The sequence below is a fragment of the Biomphalaria glabrata genome, chromosome 8, assembly GCF_947242115.1.
Source record: "Biomphalaria glabrata chromosome 8, xgBioGlab47.1, whole genome shotgun sequence".
In the NCBI taxonomy this organism is placed as follows: Eukaryota; Metazoa; Mollusca; class Gastropoda; family Planorbidae; genus Biomphalaria; species Biomphalaria glabrata.
In genome coordinates this window covers 22,838,866-22,864,439 of record NC_074718.1, presented here as the reverse complement: position 1 = coordinate 22,864,439, position 25,574 = coordinate 22,838,866, and the positions used below count along the sequence as shown (strand labels likewise).

The following is a 25,574-nucleotide window of genomic DNA, read 5'->3' as shown; positions in this document are numbered from 1 at the left end:
TGAAGGCTTTCTAAATTTAGTGATTTTACTAAAGGTGTTACTCTAGTCAAATGTGAATATTCATTTGTTATGAATCTCACTGCTCTATTTTGTGTCTGTTCTAGTTTCTTAATGTTTTCTTGAGTTGAGGGGTCCCAAACAGAGGATGCATATTCTATTATTGGCCTAACCAAGGTTAAATAACATTTTAGTTTTATGTTCTTATTTGATTTATAGAAATTTCTTTTAATAAATCCTAATGCTTTGTTTGATTTTTTTGTAGTTTCATCAATATGTGGATTCCATGACAGTTTTTCATTTATTATAACACCTAGGTATTTTGCGTTTTTAGTCTGTGTTACTGGTTTGCCATGAATAAGATAAGTGGAATTAATTTGTTTTAGTTTTTTTGTTACTCTTAACAACTGACATTTTTCTGGGTGGAAAGACATGCTCCAATTTGATTCCCATTTCTGTAATTCATCTAATTCTCTTTGTAAAATATCTGTGTCTTGTGTTGTTTTTATTGTTCTATATATTATGCAATCGTCTGCAAATAATCTGACTTTTGTTCCTGAACTAATGCAATTTGGTAAATCATTTATGTAAATTAAAAATAGTAGTGGACCCAAGACTGTTCCTTGAGGTACACCTGAGTTTACTGTTATCGGTGTTGATTTAGAGCCATTTATTATTACAGTTTGTTCTCTCCCTATCAGAAAGTCTTTAATCCACTGATGCAGTGGACCATTAATGCCGAAATATTTTAATTTTTTAAGCAAACTATGGTGGTGAACTTTGTCAAAAGCCTTAGAAAAATCTAGTAAGATAGCATCTATTTGTTCACTATTATCTAAACCTTTTGAAAAATCATCAATTAGTCCTATTAGTTGTGTTTCACATGATCTATATTTCCTAAAGCCATGTTGGTATGGTGTGAGGACATTATGTTTGTCTAAGTGGTTTATGATGTTGCTACATATTATGTGTTCTAGGATTTTACATGTGACGCTGGTAAGTGATACTGGTCTGTAGTTTCCTGGGTCAGATTTTTCTCCTTTTTTAAATAGGGGGGTGACATTAGCAGTTGCTAACCTCTAGCCAGATCAGAGATCCTCAAGAGGTTAAGAGGACATCTCAACAACACTTGCTTGCAGTGAGATAAACAAAGATAATATTTGGGGGAAATGAGATAATCGCAAGTAGGTTAAGCCCATGAATTGAGAGCTAGTTTAGATCAGTTTTAGGAAGAACTCAAGCAAAAATTATCCTCCCAACTAACGTACAGACTGCACTGGACCATGGAGTCCTACGTTCAAAAGCAACATGGTAGGAAGTGCCCACGTTTCATCAGACCTCACACCTATCAACAGACCTCACACCTATCAACAGACCTCACACCTATCAACAGACCTCACACCTATCAACAGACCTCACACCTATCAACAGACCTCACACCTATCAACAGACCTCACACCTATCAACAGACCTCACACCTATCAACAGACCTCACACCTATCAACAGACCTCACACCTATCAACAGACCTCTAGCCACATCTCACCGTGACCTTTCCATGGTAGAAGCGATAGGATAAAACAAAGGAGAAAAGTCTGTTAGGTACTCTGGCCCGGGAGGACTGCCTCTTACACCCGGCACCCTCTGACAGCCGCCATTAAAGATTAGAGTGGGTCTGTGACCGGGTAAAGTTTGTTTTGAGAGATGGCAGTGTTTATGTGTGCATGTGATCACGTGGGACAGTTGACAAATGTCTTGTTACTGACACTAAAGACCCATGTCACGTGACTCATGCTAGCATGACTCAACTCGTTATTTACTGATTCATTTCGTATTATAAAAAAGTTCGTATAAAAGAGATAGTCTAGCAATCTATTCAATTGTAGAGAGACAAGGAGAGACAAAGTACACAGAGAGAAACCTAGAGAGAGAGAGAGAGAGAGACAGAGAGGGAGAGACAAAGCACACAGAGAGAAACCTAGAGAGAGAGAGAGACAGAGAGGGAGAGACAAAGCACACAGAGAGAAACATAGAGATAGAGAGAGAGAGAAAGACGTAACTAGGTGTAGATCTAACACAGTTAGACAAGAGGTTCCCAGTTTTCATAGAGAGAGGGGGGGGGGAGAGGGCGAGAGAGACAGACAGAGAGAGAGAGAAATAGAGAGAAAGAATGATGTGGCCATTATGATAGTGTTGATAAAGAAAGAAAGTCTACCTAATTTTGCAGTAGTGGTGAAAAAAAAGGTGAAAAATCTCATTCACCGCCGGAAAGAGACGCCGATGTCTTATGAGATACCTTGATTTCTCTGTATTTCGGTGACACACACACACACACAATCTAAATCTTGTAAACTTTCACGTTGTGTTGGCCAAGTTCTGAACTACAATACACCAATGTACAATAGATTCAGATCTCTTTACACTCACTGGAGGGGGGCGGGGAGGGAAGTACATACGGATGGTGTGAGGAACAAGCCGTGATTTGGTAACAAAAGACTCCGTCAAGTATTTCCGCAGCGGAACAAAGTCAGATAAAAGCGGACCTCAAGAGCTGCATGGAAAGTAATTAGCTCTCGGGTACAGTGACTCACGTTAATCCTGCTGTCAGAAAACACCGTGAATAGCGCCCTGGGAGGCAAGTTGCACCCATTTGACGCCCTAAAGAGCGTATCATATGTGCATTTTTACGCAGTTACAGCCATGAAAGCTGGACCCCTCCCGCTAACCCACGATCACAAATCAAAGGAGAACAATGCCTGGAGTGTGAGTTGGAATACTTGCCTAGATTAACGCTCTTGTTCTTCTTGGCGTTGACTGCATTGTAGGTGGACGCTTCTTTACAGAGCTCTACAAAGGTTTGGATATATGCTGGAAAGGAATTTTGATTGTATCGTCACCTAAAGACTTGAAAGCCTACATCCCAATCACTGGACAGTATTGGTAGAAAAGTGATTCTCAAATGTGTTTGTGATGTAATGGTAGTCCTTGTATGCTTCTGTTTTGTACATTTCAACTTTAATCTTATTTTAGTGTAATGGATTAGTCATTGTTACACTTAAAAATGTTGAGACACAAGAGAAGACGTTTAAGGCTCATCAGGGTTAAGGTTACGATAGGCGTATCTTTATTATTTATTGAATGATAGATTGACCTTGATTTGTGTGATGATAAATAATTGAATTTAAAGTCAAAGACAGAAGGCGGAGAATAGAGGACAGAATTAGAGGATATGAGTAAATATTGAAGGACAGTTTGTGGAGGGAAAAGACAGCTAGGTTTGACATTGTTTTATATTTGTGTTTAACTAGAAACATGTAAATCTTTCTCCAACCCAAATGAACTCCTCCCATTCCCCTCTAACAAAAGATTATTTCGAAATTGTAAAAAAAAACCAGCTAAGTTCCCCTTTTATACCTTGCGATCTATGGGACAGATGATGTAATGGTCATCTGTTTCTGTGGCCCAATGTTAACGGGGGTGTCATGTGACCAGCACAATGACCAGCCGTCTTTACCTTTCCCCTACTAATGTAAGTTCCCATTAGAGCTCAGGGTGGCCTTAAAGATCCCGAAAGTTTAAACTCAGTCTTCACTAAGATTCGAACTTGGGTACTAAAATAACGTTGTGTACCAGCGGAAGCGGAGGCCACTTAGTCCTTTACCTTATCTATACAGCAATGAACGACTAATGAGTTATTTAACATGTTAAGATTGGTATTTGTGTAGTTTGAACAGAGTTACTTGCAACCGTTCAAATGAAACGTTTTAGTTAGGTTGAACTGACTCCCCTCTTGTTGGGACACAATGCACTATTCCTTTCTCATCGGAATGAAAGACATGTGCAATTATAATGACACTCTGTCTTAGACGATAAAGGTCACAGATTTACATTTAAAGGTTTACAGTTACAGGTTTACAGTCACGGGTTTACTTTTAAAGGTTTACAGTCACGGGTTTACATTCAAAGATTTACAGTCACAGGTTTACAGTGACGGGTTTACATTCAAAGGTTTACAGTCACAGGTTTACAGTCACGGGTTTATATTCAAAGGTTTACAGTCACGGGTTTACATTCAAAGGTTTACAGTCACGGGTTTACATTCAAAGGTTTACAGTCACGGGTTTAGATTCAAAGGTTTACATTCAAAGGTTTACAGTCACAGGTTTACATTCAAAGGTTTACAGTCACAGGTTTACATTCAAAGGTTTACAGTCACGGGTTTACATTCAAAGGTTTACAGTCACAGGTTTACATTCAAAGGTTTACAGTCACAGGTTTACATTCAAAGGTTTACAGTCACGGGTTTACATTCAAAGGTTTACAGTCACGGGTTTAGATTCAAAGGTTTACATTCAAAGGTTTACAGTCACGGGTTTACATTCAAAGGTTTACAGCAACAGGTTAACATTCAAAGGTTTACAGTGACGGGTTTACATTCAAAGGTTTACAGTCACAGGTTTACAGTGTATGACGAAGAGAAACGTATACCCCCTATTTGTTGTTTGGTGTGTATACATCAGTGTGAAATGTGAGGTGCGTGTCACTGGTGAGACGTCATTGAAATCCTAGACCTGCCTTGAGATCTCACAGCTGATAAAGATGATTCAAGTGAAACCAGTAAGCATTGGCTCGGCACGAGAGACATTTGAATGTCGGAACACAAACACGCAACGACTCAGGTCTGTGTGATAGTGGTAGAAATTCAAGGATATGTTGTTGTTGGTTTTGTTGGTGGGGGGAGGGGGGGCACAGTTTTTATTTTATATTCTTCCAAAAGACCTCTTCAATTGACAGGAAGTTAATCATGAAAATAACTCAGCATTAAAAGAGTTGTCTCTGAGTTTAGGTGTATATTTTCTTTATCATTAGTAACAATAACTCTTTTTCATGGTCACTAACATTTTTTTGTTTATGGTCATTGATTTAACTCTTTCTTATGGTCACTGACTTTAACTCTTTCTTCATGGTCACCAAAAAAGTTACTTCACATTCTTTTAATAGTTTCCACTATTTTCGCTTTATTTTTTTTTTATTTTTTTTAGCGGCCCCCGATAGGGGAAAAGACGCTATTAGTTTTGTGTTAAATGTCTGTCCATCTGTCCGTCCGTCCCGTTTAGATCTCGTAAACTAGAAAAGATAGTGAAAATCTGACGCCTTTTACCTGCCTTCGGGGGCCGATTTTGAGTTTATGTTTCCACACAAACTGTCTTTGTAACCTTGTTTGGTGTTCATTTTAGGATTTCTTTAGGGGCGTGGTATCATTGGTAGTCCTTTATACGTTCATTTAGAAATAATGTATAAGAAATACATTAGAAACTATTCAAAGACTTTTCACTGTTATCTTCTCTAACGTGACAGTTTGAAACAAAGACACCATACAGAACTTCATCAAAAACATAATCATTTACCTGTATTGATTTTGTTTACGTAACGCACCCCCCCCCCCAGAAGAACTCCCCTCAACTAATTCAGAGTATAAACTATAAACCCGAGATTGTTTGCTGGGAGAGATAATTTTGTTTTTAAAACCCATTCAACAATTTCCTAGCGCGTGCAACAATAACTATCCCATTCCCATCAGTCAATCCTGTTTTACCCAGCATTCAATAGCAGCTCCTTCTTCCTGTTGAGATTAAATATCAAGCATTTCCACTTAACTGCATATTGGGGCTGTAAACAAACAAGGCTACCCTAATCTCTCTCTTCCTCCACCCACCCATACCTCCATCTTGCACACACCCTAGAACACATAATATCAGGTTATGTTTTCAGTTCTGGACCATTCCAAAACACGAATGGGAGACACGTTGATTAGCCTTGTTTATACATAATGATTGGAGGAATACAAATTGATCGACAAGGAGACTTTGATGTATTTGTCTGTAGATTGTAAACTAATGTCTAGGTTGTAGACTACCAAAAATTTAATCTTTGCTCCAATGTAAAAGTTGTCTAGAAATACAACTAGAGAACACACCAGAAAGAAACACGCTGAGTAGGACATAGAGAACACGCCAGAAAGAAACACGCTGAGTAGGACATAGAGAACACGCCAGAAAGAAACACACTGAGTAGGACATAGAGAACACGCCAGAAAGAAACACGCTGAGTAGGACATAGAGAACACGCCAGAAAGAAACACGCTGAGTAGGACATAGAGAACACGCCAGAAAGAAACACGCTGAGTAGGACATAGAGAACACACCAGAAAGAAACACGCTGAGTAGGACATAGAGAACACGCCAGAAAGAAACACACTGAGTAGGACATAGAGAACACGCCATAAAAGAAACACGCTGAGTAGGACATAGAGAACACGCCAGAAAGAAACATGCTGAGTAGGACATAGAAAACACAAGAAAGAAACACACTGAGTAGGACATAGAGAACACACCAGAAAGAAACACGCTGAGTAGGACATAGAGAACACACCAGAAAGAAACACACTGAGTAGGACATAGAGAACACACCAGAAAGAAACACACTGAGTAGGACATAGAGAACACGCCAGAAAGAAACACGCTGAGTAGGACATAGAGAACACGCCAGAAAGAAACATGCTGAGTAGGACATGGAGAACACGCCAGAAAGAAACACGCTGAGTAGGACATAGAAAGAGAATGCTACACTTACTTGCTCAAGTTTGACAATGATAAGAAGACCAATGATAATTACAGACGTTAATTCCAAACATAATTTCGTTCTACGATTTCCATGTGTTAATCTAGTCCTGCATGTTAACTAGAGGCTTTAACTCACGACAGTGGCAGGTTAGGGCAACTCATTCCACGCTATAATGGCACTAAGGAAGAAGGAGAGCTTGTATTAATTTGTTCTAGCATATGGAATAAGAAATGCGCCTTTATCTTTGTGACCAACTAAAGAAATTTATTGGGCTATTTCTGAATAGAAAGTTCGTCCATCAAGAGTTTTTCTCTTATATAATCCTTTAGATTAAGGCTGGTCAGTAAGTCCATTATTTCTTGGATTGTAGGCACTGGATGCTTGAGACACTTTTACGTTTTGCATTTAAACCTAACAATTGACATGAACCTGTTCCTTGATATGGTCAATGGACTGGAATTCGTAATACTGAACAAGGATTAAAACTGATGACGGAACATAAAGTTTGAGAAAAGTATTGCAGGATCCACTCCTTCTGAAAAGTACATAACACGTCTTTGCAATATATTAGAGCGTATGTAGTATGTGGGTCAAAGAAATCAGAAACTACGTCATATAGCTGGGCGCGCGCGTTGAGATTCTAAACAAATCTTCCACTCCCTGTATTCATGCCAGGCCGTAGAATACTTTCTTAAATCACAGTGGACAGACGACATTAATGCAGTAATAGCTTTGATTGACATGTTTTTGTCTGTGTGCTGGGATACATGCGCGTGTGTGTGTGGTTGTATGTGGAAGTGTGTGAGCGTACGTACAAGTGTGAGGAAAAGACTCAAAGTAAACGTATTTTGACATTCAATAATGTTCTTGGCCTGGAAGTTTCATTTGAATATTGGAAATAGAAAACTTGTAAGTGCATGAAGACAACATTTGTAACTACAAATAGTTTTATTACGCCAGTAAACATCATTATTTAGCACCAAAAAAAAGCTAATTCGTCAACACTTTGAAACCTTTTTACGTTCCAGGACAATGCTAATCACTCCATTGGTAGCAACACATTCAATAGACTACCTATAGTAACGTTAGTACTAATTTGAATAAAATATGAAGACAGTTCGATTGCTGGTCAGGTAACTGTAATGGTTATCGGTACATTGGTGCTGTATAGGAACAGTGGTGCTATAAAAGTGGAAAAGTGCTTTAACAGTCATCAGTTAACTTCCAAGCAGCTGTGTCCAACTCTGGAGTCCAATATGACATTTTGACCAATGTGTCACTGACCGCATCAGCTCGAAATATCGGCGAGTCTCTAATGAAACTGTCTCTGTTTGACCTTATCACGGACAAGGCAGGCAGGCCTTAGATTAGTTTCTGAAGACATTGTTAAGACTAGTAATACGGAAGGAATATTAAAAATAAAAAAAAATGTTTACAGAGGCTAAAATACAGAAACAAAAACCTTTTCGTTCAGATAGACATTGACACTGAGGACTGTAAGATTAACACACACCCAAAAAATTTTGTTTGTGGACAGAGGGACTTACATGTAGATTAAGTGATTTATTGGTGTAAAAAGAAAGTAAAAGATAGAGAGAGAGAGAAAGAGAGAGAGAGACACACACACACACCAGTGTACCTTCAGCATGAGAGACACACCTTCAGTATGAGAGACACCAGTGTACCTTCAGTATGAGAGACACACCAGTGTACCTTCAGTATGAGAGACACACCAGTGTACCTTCAGTATGAGAGACACACCAGTGTACCTTCAGTATGAGAGACACCAGTGTACCTTCAGTATGAGAGACACACCAGTGTACCTTCAGTATGAGAGACACACCAGTGTACCTTCAACATGAGAGACGCACAAGTGTATATTCAGCATGAGAGACTCACAAGTGTACTTTCACTATAAGAGCCACACCAGTGTACCTTCAGTATGAGAGACACACTAGTGTACCTTCAGTATGATAGACACACTAGTGCACCTTCAGTAAAATAGTCACTCTTTTCTTTATTGTTTTATTGCGAAAGAACGAACAAAGTCTTTAAATTGTTAAGTTCAAAAACTTTTACAAACTTGAGATGAAATTAAAATCGTCCACAACTAGACCTACAAGTTATTTTCCTTGTTCAAATTTGAGTCACGAATCTAAATTAAGAGAGGACCAATGATCTTACATATCAGAACGTATTTGAGTCACGAATCTAAATTAAGAGAGGACCAATGATCTTACATATCAGAACGTGACATCGATGGTGTGAACGACCTCATTTTTAGTATGCTTCCAACGCTGCATATTTCTTGTTTGAGTGTAGATGAAAGTGTGAAAAGTTGACGCCAGGCTGTCTCCACCGATAAGACCAAAGTCACTCTAAGACCAAAGTCACTCTAAGACCAAAATCTACACGGCGTGCCAAGGTTCAGAGAGTAAACTCTCATCATTAAGTTGGAGTGTCTGGCATCAATGACAGTTTCAACACTTCACCTACACCACAAGGTTTATGATGGTATGAAGACATTATTACTGCTGTCACTGCATGAAACACTTTAGGTAGAAAGTTTCCCCCTTAGTCTAGACAAGAGTGTCGATTTAAAGGGAGGAAATAAAACTCAACAATGTTTACAAATAGAAGCATAAACATAAATAAATGCAATGATGTGAATACTAGGCGTGCTAGTGATGTTGTCACGTGACCATCTTGAAGCCGTTTCCATGGGTCTTCAGAAGCTGTCGGTGAGCCTATCAAAGGAGATTCTATAACAGTGAGAATCCGAGTTCAGCAGTAGGTCTCAGTACAGTTCAGCAGTAGGTCTCAGTACAGTTCAGCAGTAGGTCTCAGTACAGTTCAGCAGTATGGCTCAGTACTATTCAGCAGTATGGCTCAGTACTGTTCAGCAGTATGGCTCAGTACTATTCAGCAGTATGACTCAGCAATTGTTCTCACAGTGTTTCGTGCTGCTAATTGTACAGTGTTCGGTAGTTATTGCATTTCGCACAGTAAATAAAGCACCAAGTAATTTTAAGCTCTTGAGTTCATCGTGGCGTATTTTCCAACGTGAGCCAAAACAAAGATGGACGTAACGCAGTTTGCTCTTCAGCCCAATTTCAGCGTTGATTATGCCTTCAATGGAACCCATCTAGTTCCTTAGTTCAATCTGACTTTTTATTCAAAACTATTGAAGTGCATTATTTAACAAATACTTTATAATACAAGTGAGTGGTGGGGTGGCAAGTGGGGGAGGGACTAGAGAGGTGAATACAATCTCTTAAAACAAAGAGACCCAGACACAAAACCAACGATGACGACGCTATTTCTATGTGCATTGCAAACTTTGACTTGGACACAAACCACTTAGTCAAATACACTGTGACACAAACCTATCTATTGAGGGGGGGGGGGGAGGGGGGAGGTCAACGTTAGACATTCTTCGAAACGGGATGGGACAGGGTAAATCAACCATGACCTGTGCTCATCCTATTCATATCATGTAAATGTTTTAAGAGACAGGTCAACAACTAAAACAATCGTTGAGATAGAGATCTAACCGAAATACTTTAGGACATCATGCCCTAATGGAACGTTCTTGATGTTCGATGAATGCCAATGGGTGTTGGGTAAGACAATTTCAAAGTCAAATGACGTTTATTGTTTGAGTGTGTTTTGTGGAGTAGTGCATTGTTCGGCTGTTTGTGTTCTGTGGAGTGGTAGATTGTTCGGCTGGTTGTGTTTTGAGGAGTGGTAGATTGTTCGGCTGGTTGTGTTTTGAGGAGTGGTGGATTGTTCGGCTGTTTGGGTTCTGTGGAATGGTGGATTGTTTGGCTGTTTGGGTTCTGTGGAATGGTGGATTGTTTGGCTGTTTGTGTTCTGTGGAGTGGTGGATCTATATAAACATTTATTGTTAGCGTAGCTTACGAGAGTTCTCATAAGTTCTGAGTTCAGCAGTGTACACCAGACATAGGGGTTGAAAGGAACTGTCACTGGCTTAGAGAGAGAGAGAGGAGAGAGAGAGAGAGAGAGAGAGAGAGAGGAGGTCTCAATTTGTGCACGTGTAGATCTCGATCTGAATAGCGTATCACTTAAATCTTATTCTCTGACATGCGCACTTGTACAGATTGACTTGACGTGAACGATCATTTCTTCTTCCCCCCAACTCGGGGATATGATCACGTACAAGATCACGTACAAGATCACGTACAAGATCACGTACTTCATATGGAGACAGCCTTGAGGGCCCTGGACTATTACAAAAATTAGCTAAAAAGTTTACAGAACTATGAATGTAATTAGTTTTTTAATGCCTGAAGTAGGCCAACTAGACATTCTCTAATTATACTACTCTAATTTAATCCTGGCTAATATAGTTAGTTAGCTGTAAGTGAACAGTTATGCCAAGAGGCAGCCCTATTAACGTGACAAACTTTTGGGTTTATGGCAGAGGCGTATGACCATAGCATTAGACATTACTGTCGTTTGAAATACGACGTCATTTTGTTTCCACCCAAAAGGTCTAAATGTGTTCAGCGAATATCAAGTGTTGGAGACTGGCTGTGTGAAGTAGCCTACGTCACTTGAAGAATGTCGTAAAACTTTTAGATAGCGATTTTCGTTTGACTTGAGACATAACCGAACAGGAAGTATGATCAAACTAGAGTGGAGCTAAAGTAAAGTGAGAGTGGAACTAGAGTGGAGCTAAAGTAAAGTGAGAGTGGAACTAGAGTGGAGCTACAGTAAAGTGAGAATGGAACTAGAGTTAGTCTAGAGCAGGTCTAGATTAGAGTTGACATTACAAGAATACACGGTAGAAGGCTATACTAAACGTTTGCCTAACCCTAAACATAATCTTAATCCTAAACGTAACTTCAACCTTGCTACTTAATGTCATTAATGGATGTAAAATTTTCAATATTAAATAATATCAATACCAATTTTATAATTTAACTAACAAAAAATAGTTGCAACTTTTATGAATGTTTTATTTTTATATAGTGAGAAAAAAATTCCTATCGTTGTACTTTTTAAACCTTTTCAAAATAAACAACTTTGGGATTTGAAAAAAAAAAAGAAATGAAAAAAAATTAACATACAAATGCAATTTTAATCTGACGTCATTCTGTTGTTCATTAAGATGGTGAAGAGTGTCAAGTAATGTGTACACAACCTGACTGTGTACAATGTTTCACTCTAATCAAGGGAGTTCATGGGCTACATCTATTTGGGACATCAAGCTGGCAACCTCCATGTTTGTGGAGTCTGCAGGTTTACTCAATGCATTGACATAGAGGTAGATCTAAGAGTCGGACACGAAATGTCTACATTGGTATGCAGGGCCGCCTCGAGGGTTGTGGCCGCCTGCGTGCAAAATTTTAAAATGCGCCCCCCCCCTCCACCTTTTGTTTTTTTAGACATAAAATCATGAAGACTGAGCTGGACACTGTACCTACATCGCTCTTTTGATCATGAAGACTGAGCTGGACACTGTGACCTACAGCGCTCTTTTAATCATGAAGACTGAGCTGGACACTGTGACCTACAGCGCTCTTTTAATCATGAAGACTGAGCTGGACACTGTACCTACAGCGCTCTTTTAATCATGAAGACTGAGCTGGACACTGTGACCTACAGCGCTCTTTAAATCATGAAGACTGAGATGGACACTGTGACCTACAGCGCTCTTTAAATCATGAAGACTGAGCTGGACACTGTACCTACAGCGTTCTTTGATTTAAATCTATTTTTGTAGACGATTCCTTTTTCTTTTCCTATTCGCCACGTTGTTGTCTCCCCATGGCTGCCGTCTTAGAAGTTTTATTTTTTAATTGTAACTTTGCATTTTTTTTTAAAGAATGTAATGAAAAAGAAAAGAAACTTAGTGTTAATTACAACACACAATTTAGGCTTTATTTTTCATCTATATTTTTAAAACTATGTATAGAATTCAAATTCAACATTTCACCAAACATAATGGGCATTTTTTTCCCAAAGTAGTGTTGCCTACATAAATTGTAAGCGTTGTAAAATTCTTCATGGAGATAGAACGGAAGAAGGTTTTCACTCAAGTCGGCAAGGGGTTTAATTCCGAGCGGGACTCGGCGCTAAGCGTATTCTGGCCTGTTTCTCTTAGTAAGAAGAGAGAATTTTAAAAAGGCTAATATCGATGTGTTTTCTTTCAGAACGCACTGTTCATCCTAAAAAAAAAGTCGAAGGCGACATTAAATCTAATAATAAAGAGGCAGCCCTGGCCAATAGTATTATGCGAGGGACATTCTAGGTAGGCCGACATATTGGGCACGTACTTCTGTAATGGGCGTGTGCTTTTTAAAATTATTCTTCCTGTTAAGTAAGACGTCTCTGTCGCGGAAGTTTTTTCCACACAAAAGTCGTCACTATAATGAAGTGCAATAGGCGGAAGAAATTCTATAATTGTGAGACAAAAATTCCAGAAGAATCACACAAGCGGAGACGTTTTAAAATGTTTTCTCCAAATTTTTTCACCCATATTGTTGCATACGCACCTCGCTAAAAGCGGTCTACATTAGAAGCTAAAACGACATCTCCTACTGAATATATTTTAGTTTGTAAACATGTACTTTTACTAATACTCAGATAAGTTACACTGAAATTTTTAAAAAATTTCGACTCCCTCTCTCCTTGTTGTTAGTTGGTCGTTGGTATGTTGCTACAAACAGGTAGTACAATTGTACCAATAAAGGCGTTTTATATTTTTACTAAATAAATTTTAAATAACTTGAAGAAACTTCTTTTGTGATCATAAACTCAATGTAGCCTAACTGTTATTACAATATTCACATATTTAACTTGAGATAGAGATGTAGTATTAATGAAATATACTGATATTTAAACAAAATCTAGGTCACCACAAAACAACGTCTTTAGTCTTTCATGTCTCAAGATTGTCTGCCGTTTCACATTTGCATTACGCTAATTTCATCATCCTCAATGCATAAACACCAATCAATCGCTTAACCTCTTCCTACTGCCGCCTAGGAAACACACACACACTCTATAACACCCCTTTTTGTCAGGATGGATGGAATCATTAGAATTTAAATAAAATATTTTTAAAACAGTTTTAATGGATGGAATCATTAGAATTTAAATAAAATATTTAAGTATTTTTTTCTATTATTGAACCAATAATAATTTTTTAAAAACGTGAAATAATTATTTGGCCGCCCTTTACATTCGGCCACCTGCGCACAATGCACACATTGCACAATAGGTAGCGGCGACCCTGTTTGTATGCAATACATAGGAAGGTGAAAAATTGTGTGAGTGTTCTAGTTTTATGATTAAAATGCATTGCGTTTTTTAAATATTATTTTACGGAATTTTGAATAATTTTATTTATAAATTATTTGATATAAAAGGTTTTGAAACTAACAATTAGGGTAAACATTAGTGACTTTCGGAGTGTTCCGGTATCTGGACCATTGTGTTCTCTCTAGCAGGCTAACTTACCGTAGAATTCATTGCGAACACGGATCCTTTCTTCAGGTAGTTCGTTGTAGATAATGAGACAGTTGATGAATTCCAGCAAGTTGGTCTTGTAGGAAATGTTATCTGTAGATCGAATCTCATCCAGAATACAACAGAACCGATGTCTTTTCTTCTTGGTACTCTGTCAATAGGAAATGATAGTGAGTGATACAAGTGTACTCTTAAATAGGAAATGATAGTGAGTGGTCCAAGTGTACACTTAAATAGGAAATGATAGTAAGTGATACAAGTGTACACTTAAATAGGAAATGATAGAGAGTGATTCAAGTGTACACTTAAATAGGAAATGATAGTGAGTGGTCCAAGTGTACACTTAAATAGGAAATGATAATGAGTGGTCCAAGTGTACACTTAAATAGGAAATGATAGTGAGTGGTCCAGGTGTACACTTAAATAGGAAATGATAGTGAGTGGTCCAAGTGTACACTTAAATAGGAAATGATAGTGAGTGGTCCAAGTGTACACTTAAATAGGAAATGATAATGAGTGGTCCAAGTGTACACTTAAATAGGAAATGATAATGAGTGGTCCAAGTGTACACTTAAATAGGAAATGATAGTGAGTGGTCCAAGTGTACACTTAAATAGGAAATGATAGTGAGTGGTCCAAGTGTACACTTAAATAGGAAATGATAGTGAGTGGTCCAAGTGTACACTTAAATAGGAAATGATAATGGGTATTGGATTGTACAAAGAGAATGGTGGCAGACAACTGCAGATTTAGGCTGTACTGATTGAAATAAAAGTATGGTGGCAGACAGCTGCAGATTTAGGCTGTACTGATTGAAATAAAAGTATGGTGGCAGACAACTGCAGATTTAGGCTGTACTGATTGAAATTAAAGTATGGTGGCAGACAACTGCAGATTTATCCTGTCCTGATTGAAATAAATGTATGGTGGCAGACAACTGCAGATTTAGGCTGTCCTAATTCAAACTAGAGAATGGAAAGAGTCACGGACCAATACTAAAGACTATTTAGGGAACGTAGTCTGAGAGAATCCTCTTTAACTCATTTTCAGCCTCTTTGAGCCATTTTCAAACTGCGTCACCATTAATACAGGGTTGGTGTTATTGAGTGTGTAATTGAGTGTGTTATTGAGTGTGTTATTGAGTGTTTATGCATGTTTCAATTGGTTGAATAGATTCTGATGTAACCACGAGTAAGACCATATTGTAGGAAATAGGAATGAAAGGCTTTCAACTTCAATGGAGATGGATTTAGAAACACGAATGCAATATTAAGATGTTGAATCATCGAAACAGAATACATTTCACTTCAAACCTAAAAATAAAACCCCCAGACTTGTGTCTTGTTTGTAGAAGTTTTATTCACGTTCAGTTCTAATCAAATAATACGCCTACAAGTTTGAGCTGGACCAGCTGCCTGGAGACCCAAACCTAACACCGTGGAACCACACCAACAGATAGACTTTCGAAAATACTAACTAAAATATATACACAAGTTAAAAATTAATTTTTAAAATTATTATTTTATTATTATCTTTAATTTAGAGTTTATTTTCATTCATGATAAATTATTTTCCAAGAGCAATGTTTTGAATCGAATGCTCAAGTTTTGGTGTTATTTAAGCCCGACTTGTGGCCTCGACATTGTTATCAGATCAGTCAACACTGGACCCAGAGAGCGTAAACAGATTGAAGATACACTTGTGTCCTTTGTCTAGACCGAATCGGTCACTTTAAATATGTTGACACGATCATCGTTTCGGTCACCACTCTGGACGTTTGTTTAGCGTTGGTCAGTTTAGTCAAAGTGACACAGTTAAGTGTATAATTAATATTTGCGCCGCTGGTTGTTTGGCCCAAACTAAAAAACCACTCTGTAGATTAGTTGTAGCTGAAGTCTTCAGTGTTTGTAGGGTTTTCAAAAAGTATGCATAAAACTACATGTCATATATTTTAATTTGAAAACTAACTTCATTCTCCTATATCAGCGTTTCCTAAACATTTTCCTAAGCGGAACACTTCGCACAATCTGAGTATTTAGCGGAACACTATGCTTATTTTTGTTTTAGAGAGAGATTAATTCACGTGGTGGCCAGTTAATTATTCCAGTAGTTCGTGGAACACTTATTCAGGCCTCACGGAATACTAGGGTTCGCAGACCACAGTTTGGGAAACACTCTCCTATATGATTGTTTGTCCTCCTTGATAACGTCACAATAGGAGCAAGTCTAAATGTGGAGGCATTCAGTTAGTAGCAACGTCATTGATGGCATAGAAAACAAAACAAAACAAAAAAAACTCCATTGTTGATTGTTCTGTGACACACAGCGACTAGTGTATCTAAATGTCCTGTCAAAATACGCACCTAAAGATTTGCGCGCCACAAACAAGAATGTGCACGTACTCTCTAAGCCAAACATTAAGGTCGAAAATTGACTTTCACTTTGACACGATTGGTAAACTTGGTGGTTTTTTTCCGTTCAAAAATGTACTCCAAATTTTGCCGCTAGCGGCCACCTGTTAACTGGAGTCATTGCTTTTTTGTTTCATCCCAAACGGCGTGTCTTGATACGGCAATGAAAATATTGAATAAACTCGTGTTTCACAGATTAGTCTCAACATTGACAGCATACATTGACCAGTTCAACAAAGCTAGAACCTGGCACTAAATGTTTTATATCCGAGCTACAACGAGGTCTTCCAGACTTTACTTTGATAGTAGAGTCTCGTTTTGATTTTTAAATGACAAATGGGAGACACAAAACGAAAGCATGAATTGTTATAGAAGCCATGAAAACTATTGTCTGTTATTTTCAAAACTTCTGTGCAAGCAATGTTTCAAAAGTGCAAGTCTACAGTAGTGCGAGACACGTGGGACCACATGACCAGCTTACAATGTCTTTCCTTTACAAAATGTGTATTAATAGGAAATGTTGACATAAATCCTACACAAATGTGATGTGCGCGACCAAATAATTGTGTAGGGTGTAAGAGTAAAAAGACAATGATTGATGTTGCTACCTACTAGTAATGATCTTAATAAAGACGCGGCTTCAACAGGGAAGTAGCTGAGAGTAAAGCGCTTGACTTCCGAACACTGGGGTCTCGAGTTTAAGAATTTATCTTCAGAAGTTTTAGGGCGCTCCTTAGTCCACCTTACTTTAAAGGACGCTCCTGGGCCCACTTTACTTTAAAGGACGTTCCAACTTACTTTAAAAAACGCTCCACCTGACTTTACAGACTATCTGTATGAGGAAATGAAAGGCTGTTTGTTACTTGGGCTGGCCACATGACAACCTCGTCACAGCCACATGAGTTGTACATGCCACGAGTTCCTCTAGGAATATAAGTTGTTTGTAAATGTAACTTGATTCTTACATTTAGAGTTGTAGACTCTCGTATATTGACGATTGTGTACAATGCCATGGTAACCCTTCTACCGCTTTCTTCTGCACACAGCCCTCCCACTTTAGCTCTTTACTTTTGACCCACTTTACTTCTTTACTCCCGGCCCCACTTTAGCTCTTTACTTCTGACCCACTTTACTTCTTTACTTCCGGCCCCACTTTACTTCTTTACATCTGACCAACTCTATTTCTTTACTCCCGGCCCCACTTTACTTCTTTACATCTGACCAACTCTATTTCTTTACTTCCGGCCCAATTTAATTCTTTACATCTGACCAACTCTATTTCTTTACTCCCGGCCCACTTTATTTCTTTACTTCGGGCCCACTTTATTTCTTTACTTCCGGCCTAATTTATTTCTTTACTTCCGGTCTAATTTATTTCTTTACTTCCGGCCCACTTTATTTCTTTAATTCGGGCCCACTTTATTTCTTTACTTCCGGCCTAATTTATTTCTTTACTTCCGGCCCAATTTATTTCTTTACTTCGGGCCCACTTTATTTCTTACTTTTGGCCCACTTTGGTTCTTTATTTCGGGATTACTTTATTTCTTTACTTCCGGTCCCACTTTACTTCTGGCCCACTTTTGGTTCTTTACTTTGGGCCCACTTTACTTCTGGCCCACTTTACTTCTTTACTTCTGGCCCACTTTAGTTCTTTACTTCTGGCCCACTTTGGTTCTTTACTTTGGGCCCACTTTGGTTCTATACTAGAATCAATTAGATCGACTTTTACTCTTTTTGACGTATGTGTGTTGACCATCTTAGAAACCATGTGATAATCCTCGCTTTCAATATAAGTATGTTTAGGCAGTAAGTGCAGTGTCAATAGTACTATTCAGACTAGCATCGATTTGAGATGAATGGTCTCTCTATAAAGTTAACGAAAAATAACACAGCCAAACCCAAAGCCACTTTAGTCATTTCAACATACTGTTAATTTTAATACATGGGGGAAAAAAGACATAGGTTGGGTATTTTTAAGTTGTCTTTTTTTCTTTCTGATCTCACCTAACTGTCGAACCAAAGAGAAAAATTTGGGGGTAAAACCTAAACTCTCGAAGCAAACCGCTAAGCTCATTTATCAAAGGTCAAAGGTGTGCGATATTTTAACGATGTCGGAGACGTGATCCCTAGAAGTTTGTGGGTATGGGCGGTGTCTGTGTATAGTGTGTGTGTGTGTGTGTGTGACGTGACGTTATTCAGAGACTCTTAGCACGGGCACGACATCGCGAGAAAGATACATACGCTCCGGGAGGGGAGGACACCTCTGTCGCTACTTGCGGGTAATTTGAATCTGTTAGGTCAACAAAGTTTGTTGGACAAAATGGATTCCATTTCACGTGTAAGTATTTATAGGAGACCAAGTCACAGTTGCCATGGCTACACTGTTACAACAAAGTCTCTGAGTTTCATTTCAATAATGAAAAGGAGATCGCCACTTTAAAAACAACAACTAAGTTTGGCAGCACTTTTGTCGTCTGCTTGCAAATATAAGAATGTAAATATAAGAATGTAAATATAAGAATGTATATATAAGAATGTAAATATTAGAATGTAAATATAAGAATGTAAACCTAAGAATGTAAATATAAGAATGTAAATATAAGAATGTAAATCTACTTGGACAAAGTGCTCGTGATATTTTTAATAGCAACAATTACGTCCTACAGATCTGGATCCTAGACTTTTGGTAGAATTAGATCATCTTTGGAAATTTTTACCATAAACTACAAAATGACAAGAACGCTAAACTGAATGTTCACACTGTCTCATTGCGTGGCAGTTCATCTTGGTATACATTATGTCTATTACCTCAAGCTAGTTGTCTGTTTAGAAATAAGTTTTAAGTCATACAATGAAGGTCTAAAACTTTTTCCATTTGGAAATTATGTTGTGCTACAAACAAAAGATTTGATTCTGCCGTGCTAAAAAGTGCACACAATCTATCTATCTATCCTATAGCCTTTTAAAAAAACAAAGCTGATCAACACTTCCTTTAGTCTGTACACCAGTTACACCAAAAAGCTGATCAACACAACCTTTAGTCTGGACACCAGTTACACCAAAAAGCTGATCAACACAACCTTTAGTCTGGACACCAGTTACACCAAAAAGCTGATCAACACTTCCTTTAGTCTGTACACCAGTTACACCAAAAAGCTGATCAACACAACCTTTAGTCTGGACACCAGTTACACCAAAAAGCTGATCAACACAACCTTTAGTCTGGACACCAGTTACACCAAAAAGCTGATCAACACAACCTTTAGTCTGGACACCATTTACACCAAAAAGCTGATCAACACAACCTTTAGTCTGGACACCGGTTACACCACAAAGCTGATCAACCCAACGTTTATTCTGTACACCAGTTACACCAAAAAGCTGATCAACACAACCTTTAGTCTGGACACCAGTTACACCAAAAAGCTGATCAACACAACCTTTAGTCTGGACACCAGTTACACCAAAAAGCTGATCAACACAACCTTTAGTCTGGACACCAGTTACACCAAAAAGCTGATCAACACAACCTTTAGTCTGTACACCGGTTACACCAAAAAGATGATCAACACAACCTTTAGTCTGGACACCAGTTACACCAAAAAGCTGATCAACACACAACCTTTAGTCTGGACACCAGTTACACCAAAAAGCTGATCAACACTTCCTTTATTCTGTACACCAGTTACACCAAAAAGCTGATCAACACACAACCTTTAGTCTGGACACCTGTTACACCAAAAAGCTGATCAACACACAACCTTTAGTCTGGACACCAGTTACACCAAAAAGATGATCAACACAACCTTTAGTCTGGACACCAGTTACACCAAAAAGCTGATCAACACACAACCTTTAGTCTGGACACCAGTTACACCAAAAAGCTGATCAACACTTCCTTTATTCTGTACACCAGTTACACCAAAAAGCTGATCAACACACAACCTTTAGTCTGGACACCTGTTACACCAAAAAGCTGATCAACACACAACCTTTAGTCTGTACACCAGTTACACCAAAAAGCTGATCAACACAACCTTTAGTCTGGACACCAGTTACACCAAAAAAGCTGATCAACACAACCTTTAGTCTGTACACCAGTTACACCACAAAGCTGATCAACACAACCTTTAGTCTGTACACCAGTTACACCAAAAAGCTGACCAACACAACCTTTAGTCTGGACACCAGTTACACCAAAAAGCTGATCAACACAACCTTTAGTCTGGACACCAGTTACACCACAAAGCTGATCAACACAACCTTTAGTCTGGACACCAGTTACACCAAAAAGCTGATCAACACAACCTTTAGTCTGTACACCGGTTACACCAAAAAGATGATCAACACAACCTTTAGTCTGGACACCAGTTACACCAAAAAGCTGATCAACACAACCTTTAGTCTGGACACCAGTTACACCAAAAAGCTGATCAACACAACCTTTAGTCTGGACACCAGTTACACCACAAAGCTGATCAACACAACCTTTAGTCTGTACACCGGTTACACCAAAAAGATGATCAACACAACCTTTAGTCTGGACACCAGTTACACCAAAAAGCTGATCAACACAACCTTTAGTCTGGACACCAGTTACACCACAAAGCTGATCAACACAACCTTTAGTCTGTACACCGGTTACACCAAAAAGCTGATCAACACAACCTTTAGTCTGGACACCAGTTACACCAAAAAGCTGATCAACACTTCCTTTAGTCTGGACACCAGTTACACCAAAAAGATGATCAACACAACCTTTAGTCTGTACACCAGTTACACCAAAAAGCTGATCAACACAACCTTTAGTCTGTACACCAGTTACACCAAAAAGATGATCAACACAACCTTTAGTCTGGACACCAGTTACACCAAAAAGCTGATTAAAACAACCTTTAGTCTGGACACCAGTTACACCACAAAGCTGATCAACACAACCTTTAGTCTGGACACCAGTTACACCAAAAAGATGATCAACACAACCTTTAGTCTGTACACCAGTTACACCAAAAAGCTGATCAACACAACCTTTAGTCTGTACACCGGTTACACCAAAAAGATGATCAACACAACCTTTAGTCTGGACACCAGTTACACCAAAAAGCTGATCAACACAACCTTTAGTCTGGACACCAGTTACACCAAAAAGCTGATCAACACTTCCTTTAGTCTGTACACCAGTTACACCACAAAGCTGATCAACACAACCTTTAGTCTGGACACCAGTTACACCACAAAGCTGATCAACACAACCTTTAGTCTGGACACCAGTTACACCACAAAGCTGATCAACACAACCTTTAGTCTGGACACCAGTTACACCAAAAAGCTGATCAACACAACCTTTAGTCTGGACACCAGTTTCACCAAAAAGCTGATCAACACAACCTTTAGTCTGGACACCAGTTACACCAAAAAGCTGATCAACACAACCTTTAGTCTGGACACCAGTTACACCAAAAAGCTGATCAACACAACCTTTAGTCTGGACACCAGTTACACCAAAAAGCTGATCAACACAACCTTTAGTCTGGACACCAGTTACACCAAAAAGCTGATCAACACAACCTTTAGTCTGGACACCAGTTACACCAAAAAGCTGATCAACACAACCTTTAGTCTGGACACCAGTTACACCAAAAAGATGATCAATACAACCTTTAGTCTGGACACCAGTTACACCAAAAAGCTGATCAACACAACCTTTAGTCTGGACACCAGTTACACCAAAAAGCTGATCAACACAACCTTTAGTCTGGACACCAGTCAAACCAAAAAGCTGATCAACACAACCTTTAGTCTGGACACCAGTTACACCAAAAAGCTGATCAACGCAACCTTTAGTCTGTACACCGGTTACACCAAAAAGCTGATCAACACAACCTTTAGTCTGGACACCAGTTACACCAAAAAGCTGATCAACACAACCTTTAGTCTGGACACCAGTTACACCAAAAAGCTGATCAACACAACCTTTAGTCTGGACACCAGTTACACCAAAAAGCTGATCAACACTTCCTTTAGTCTGTACACCAGTTACACCAAAAAGCTGATCAACACAACCTTTAGTCTGGACACCAGTTACACCAAAAAGCTGATCAACACAACCTTTAGTCTGGACACCAGTTACACCAAAAAGCTGATCAACACAACCTTTAGTCTGGACACCATTTACACCAAAAAGCTGATCAACACAACCTTTAGTCTGGACACCGGTTACACCACAAAGCTGATCAACCCAACGTTTATTCTGTACACCAGTTACACCAAAAAGCTGATCAACACAACCTTTAGTCTGGACACCAGTTACACCAAAAAGCTGATCAACACAACCTTTAGTCTGGACACCAGTTACACCAAAAAGCTGATCAACACAACCTTTAGTCTGGACACCAGTTACACCAAAAAGCTGATCAACACAACCTTTAGTCTGTACACCGGTTACACCAAAAAGATGATCAACACAACCTTTAGTCTGGACACCAGTTACACCAAAAAGCTGATCAACACACAACCTTTAGTCTGGACACCAGTTACACCAAAAAGCTGATCAACACTTCCTTTATTCTGTACACCAGTTACACCAAAAAGCTGATCAACACACAACCTTTAGTCTGGACACCTGTTACACCAAAAAGCTGATCAACACACAACCTTTAGTCTGGACACCAGTTACACCAAAAAGATGATCAACACAACCTTTAGTCTGGACACCAGTTACACCAAAAAGCTGATCAACACACAACCTTTAGTCTGGACACCAGTTACACCAAAAAGCTGATCAACACTTCCTTTATTCTGTACACCAGTTACACCAAAAAGCTGATCAACACACAACCTTTAGTCTGGACACCTGTTACACCAAAAAGCTGATCAACACACAACCTTTAGTCTGTACACCAGTTACACCAAAAAGCTGATCAACACAACCTTTAGTCTGGACACCAGTTACACCAAAAAAGCTGATCAACACAACCTTTAGTCTGTACACCAGTTACACCACAAAGCTGATCAACACAACCTTTAGTCTGTACACCAGTTACACCAAAAAGCTGACCAACACAACCTTTAGTCTGGACACCAGTTACACCAAAATGCTGATCAACACAACCTTTAGTCTGGACACCAGTTACACCACAAAGCTGATCAACACAACCTTTAGTCTGGACACCAGTTACACCAAAAAGCTGATCAACACAACCTTTAGTCTGTACACCGGTTACACCAAAAAGATGATCAACACAACCTTTAGTCTGGACACCAGTTACACCAAAAAGCTGATCAACACAACCTTTAGTCTGGACACCAGTTACACCAAAAAGCTGATCAACACAACCTTTAGTCTGGACACCAGTTACACCACAAAGCTGATCAACACAACCTTTAGTCTGTACACCGGTTACACCAAAAAGATGATCAACACAACCTTTAGTCTGGACACCAGTTACACCAAAAAGCTGATCAACACAACCTTTAGTCTGGACACCAGTTACACCACAAAGCTGATCAACACAACCTTTAGTCTGTACACCGGTTACACCAAAAAGCTGATCAACACAACCTTTAGTCTGGACACCAGTTACACCAAAAAGCTGATCAACACTTCCTTTAGTCTGGACACCAGTTACACCAAAAAGATGATCAACACAACCTTTAGTCTGTACACCAGTTACACCAAAAAGCTGATCAACACAACCTTTAGTCTGTACACCAGTTACACCAAAAAGATGATCAACACAACCTTTAGTCTGGACACCAGTTACACCAAAAAGCTGATTAAAACAACCTTTAGTCTGGACACCAGTTACACCACAAAGCTGATCAACACAACCTTTAGTCTGGACACCAGTTACACCAAAAAGATGATCAACACAACCTTTAGTCTGTACACCAGTTACACCAAAAAGCTGATCAACACAACCTTTAGTCTGTACACCGGTTACACCAAAAAGATGATCAACACAACCTTTAGTCTGGACACCAGTTACACCAAAAAGCTGATCAACACAACCTTTAGTCTGGACACCAGTTACACCAAAAAGCTGATCAACACTTCCTTTAGTCTGTACACCAGTTACACCACAAAGCTGATCAACACAACCTTTAGTCTGGACACCAGTTACACCACAAAGCTGATCAACACAACCTTTAGTCTGGACACCAGTTACACCACAAAGCTGATCAACACAACCTTTAGTCTGGACACCAGTTACACCAAAAAGCTGATCAACACAACCTTTAGTCTGGACACCAGTTTCACCAAAAAGCTGATCAACACAACCTTTAGTCTGGACACCAGTTACACCAAAAAGCTGATCAACACAACCTTTAGTCTGGACACCAGTTACACCAAAAAGCTGATCAACACAACCTTTAGTCTGGACACCAGTTACACCAAAAAGCTGATCAACACAACCTTTAGTCTGGACACCAGTTACACCAAAAAGCTGATCAACACAACCTTTAGTCTGGACACCAGTTACACCAAAAAGCTGATCAACACAACCTTTAGTCTGGACACCAGTTACACCAAAAAGATGATCAATACAACCTTTAGTCTGGACACCAGTTACACCAAAAAGCTGATCAACACAACCTTTAGTCTGGACACCAGTTACACCAAAAAGCTGATCAACACAACCTTTAGTCTGGACACCAGTCAAACCAAAAAGCTGATCAACACAACCTTTAGTCTGGACACCAGTTACACCAAAAAGCTGATCAACGCAACCTTTAGTCTGTACACCGGTTACACCAAAAAGCTGATCAACACAACCTTTAGTCTGGACACCAGTTACACCAAAAAGCTGATCAACACAACCTTTAGTCTGGACACCAGTTACACCAAAAAGCTGATCAACACAACCTTTAGTCTGGACACCAGTTACACCAAAAAGCTGATCAACACAACCTTTAGTCTGGACACCAGTTACACCAAAAAGCTGATCAACACAACCTTTAGTCTGGACACCAGTTACACCAAAAAGATGATCAACACAACCTTTAGTCTGGACACCAGTTACACCAAAAAGCTGATCAACACAAC

At 39.1% G+C, this 25,574-nt stretch overlaps 1 protein-coding gene across 1 annotated transcript in view; it reads right to left on the bottom strand.

Annotated features, from left to right (window-relative positions):
- LOC106054548 (formin-J-like) overlaps positions 1-25,574 on the bottom strand; it is a 219,504-nt gene that overhangs the window by 91,145 nt on the left and 102,785 nt on the right. Inside the window, exon 3 of the mRNA XM_056039616.1 lies at positions 14,109-14,268. Coding sequence (XP_055895591.1) covers positions 14,109-14,268 — 160 coding nt within the window. The remainder of the gene's footprint in view (positions 1-14,108; positions 14,269-25,574) is intronic.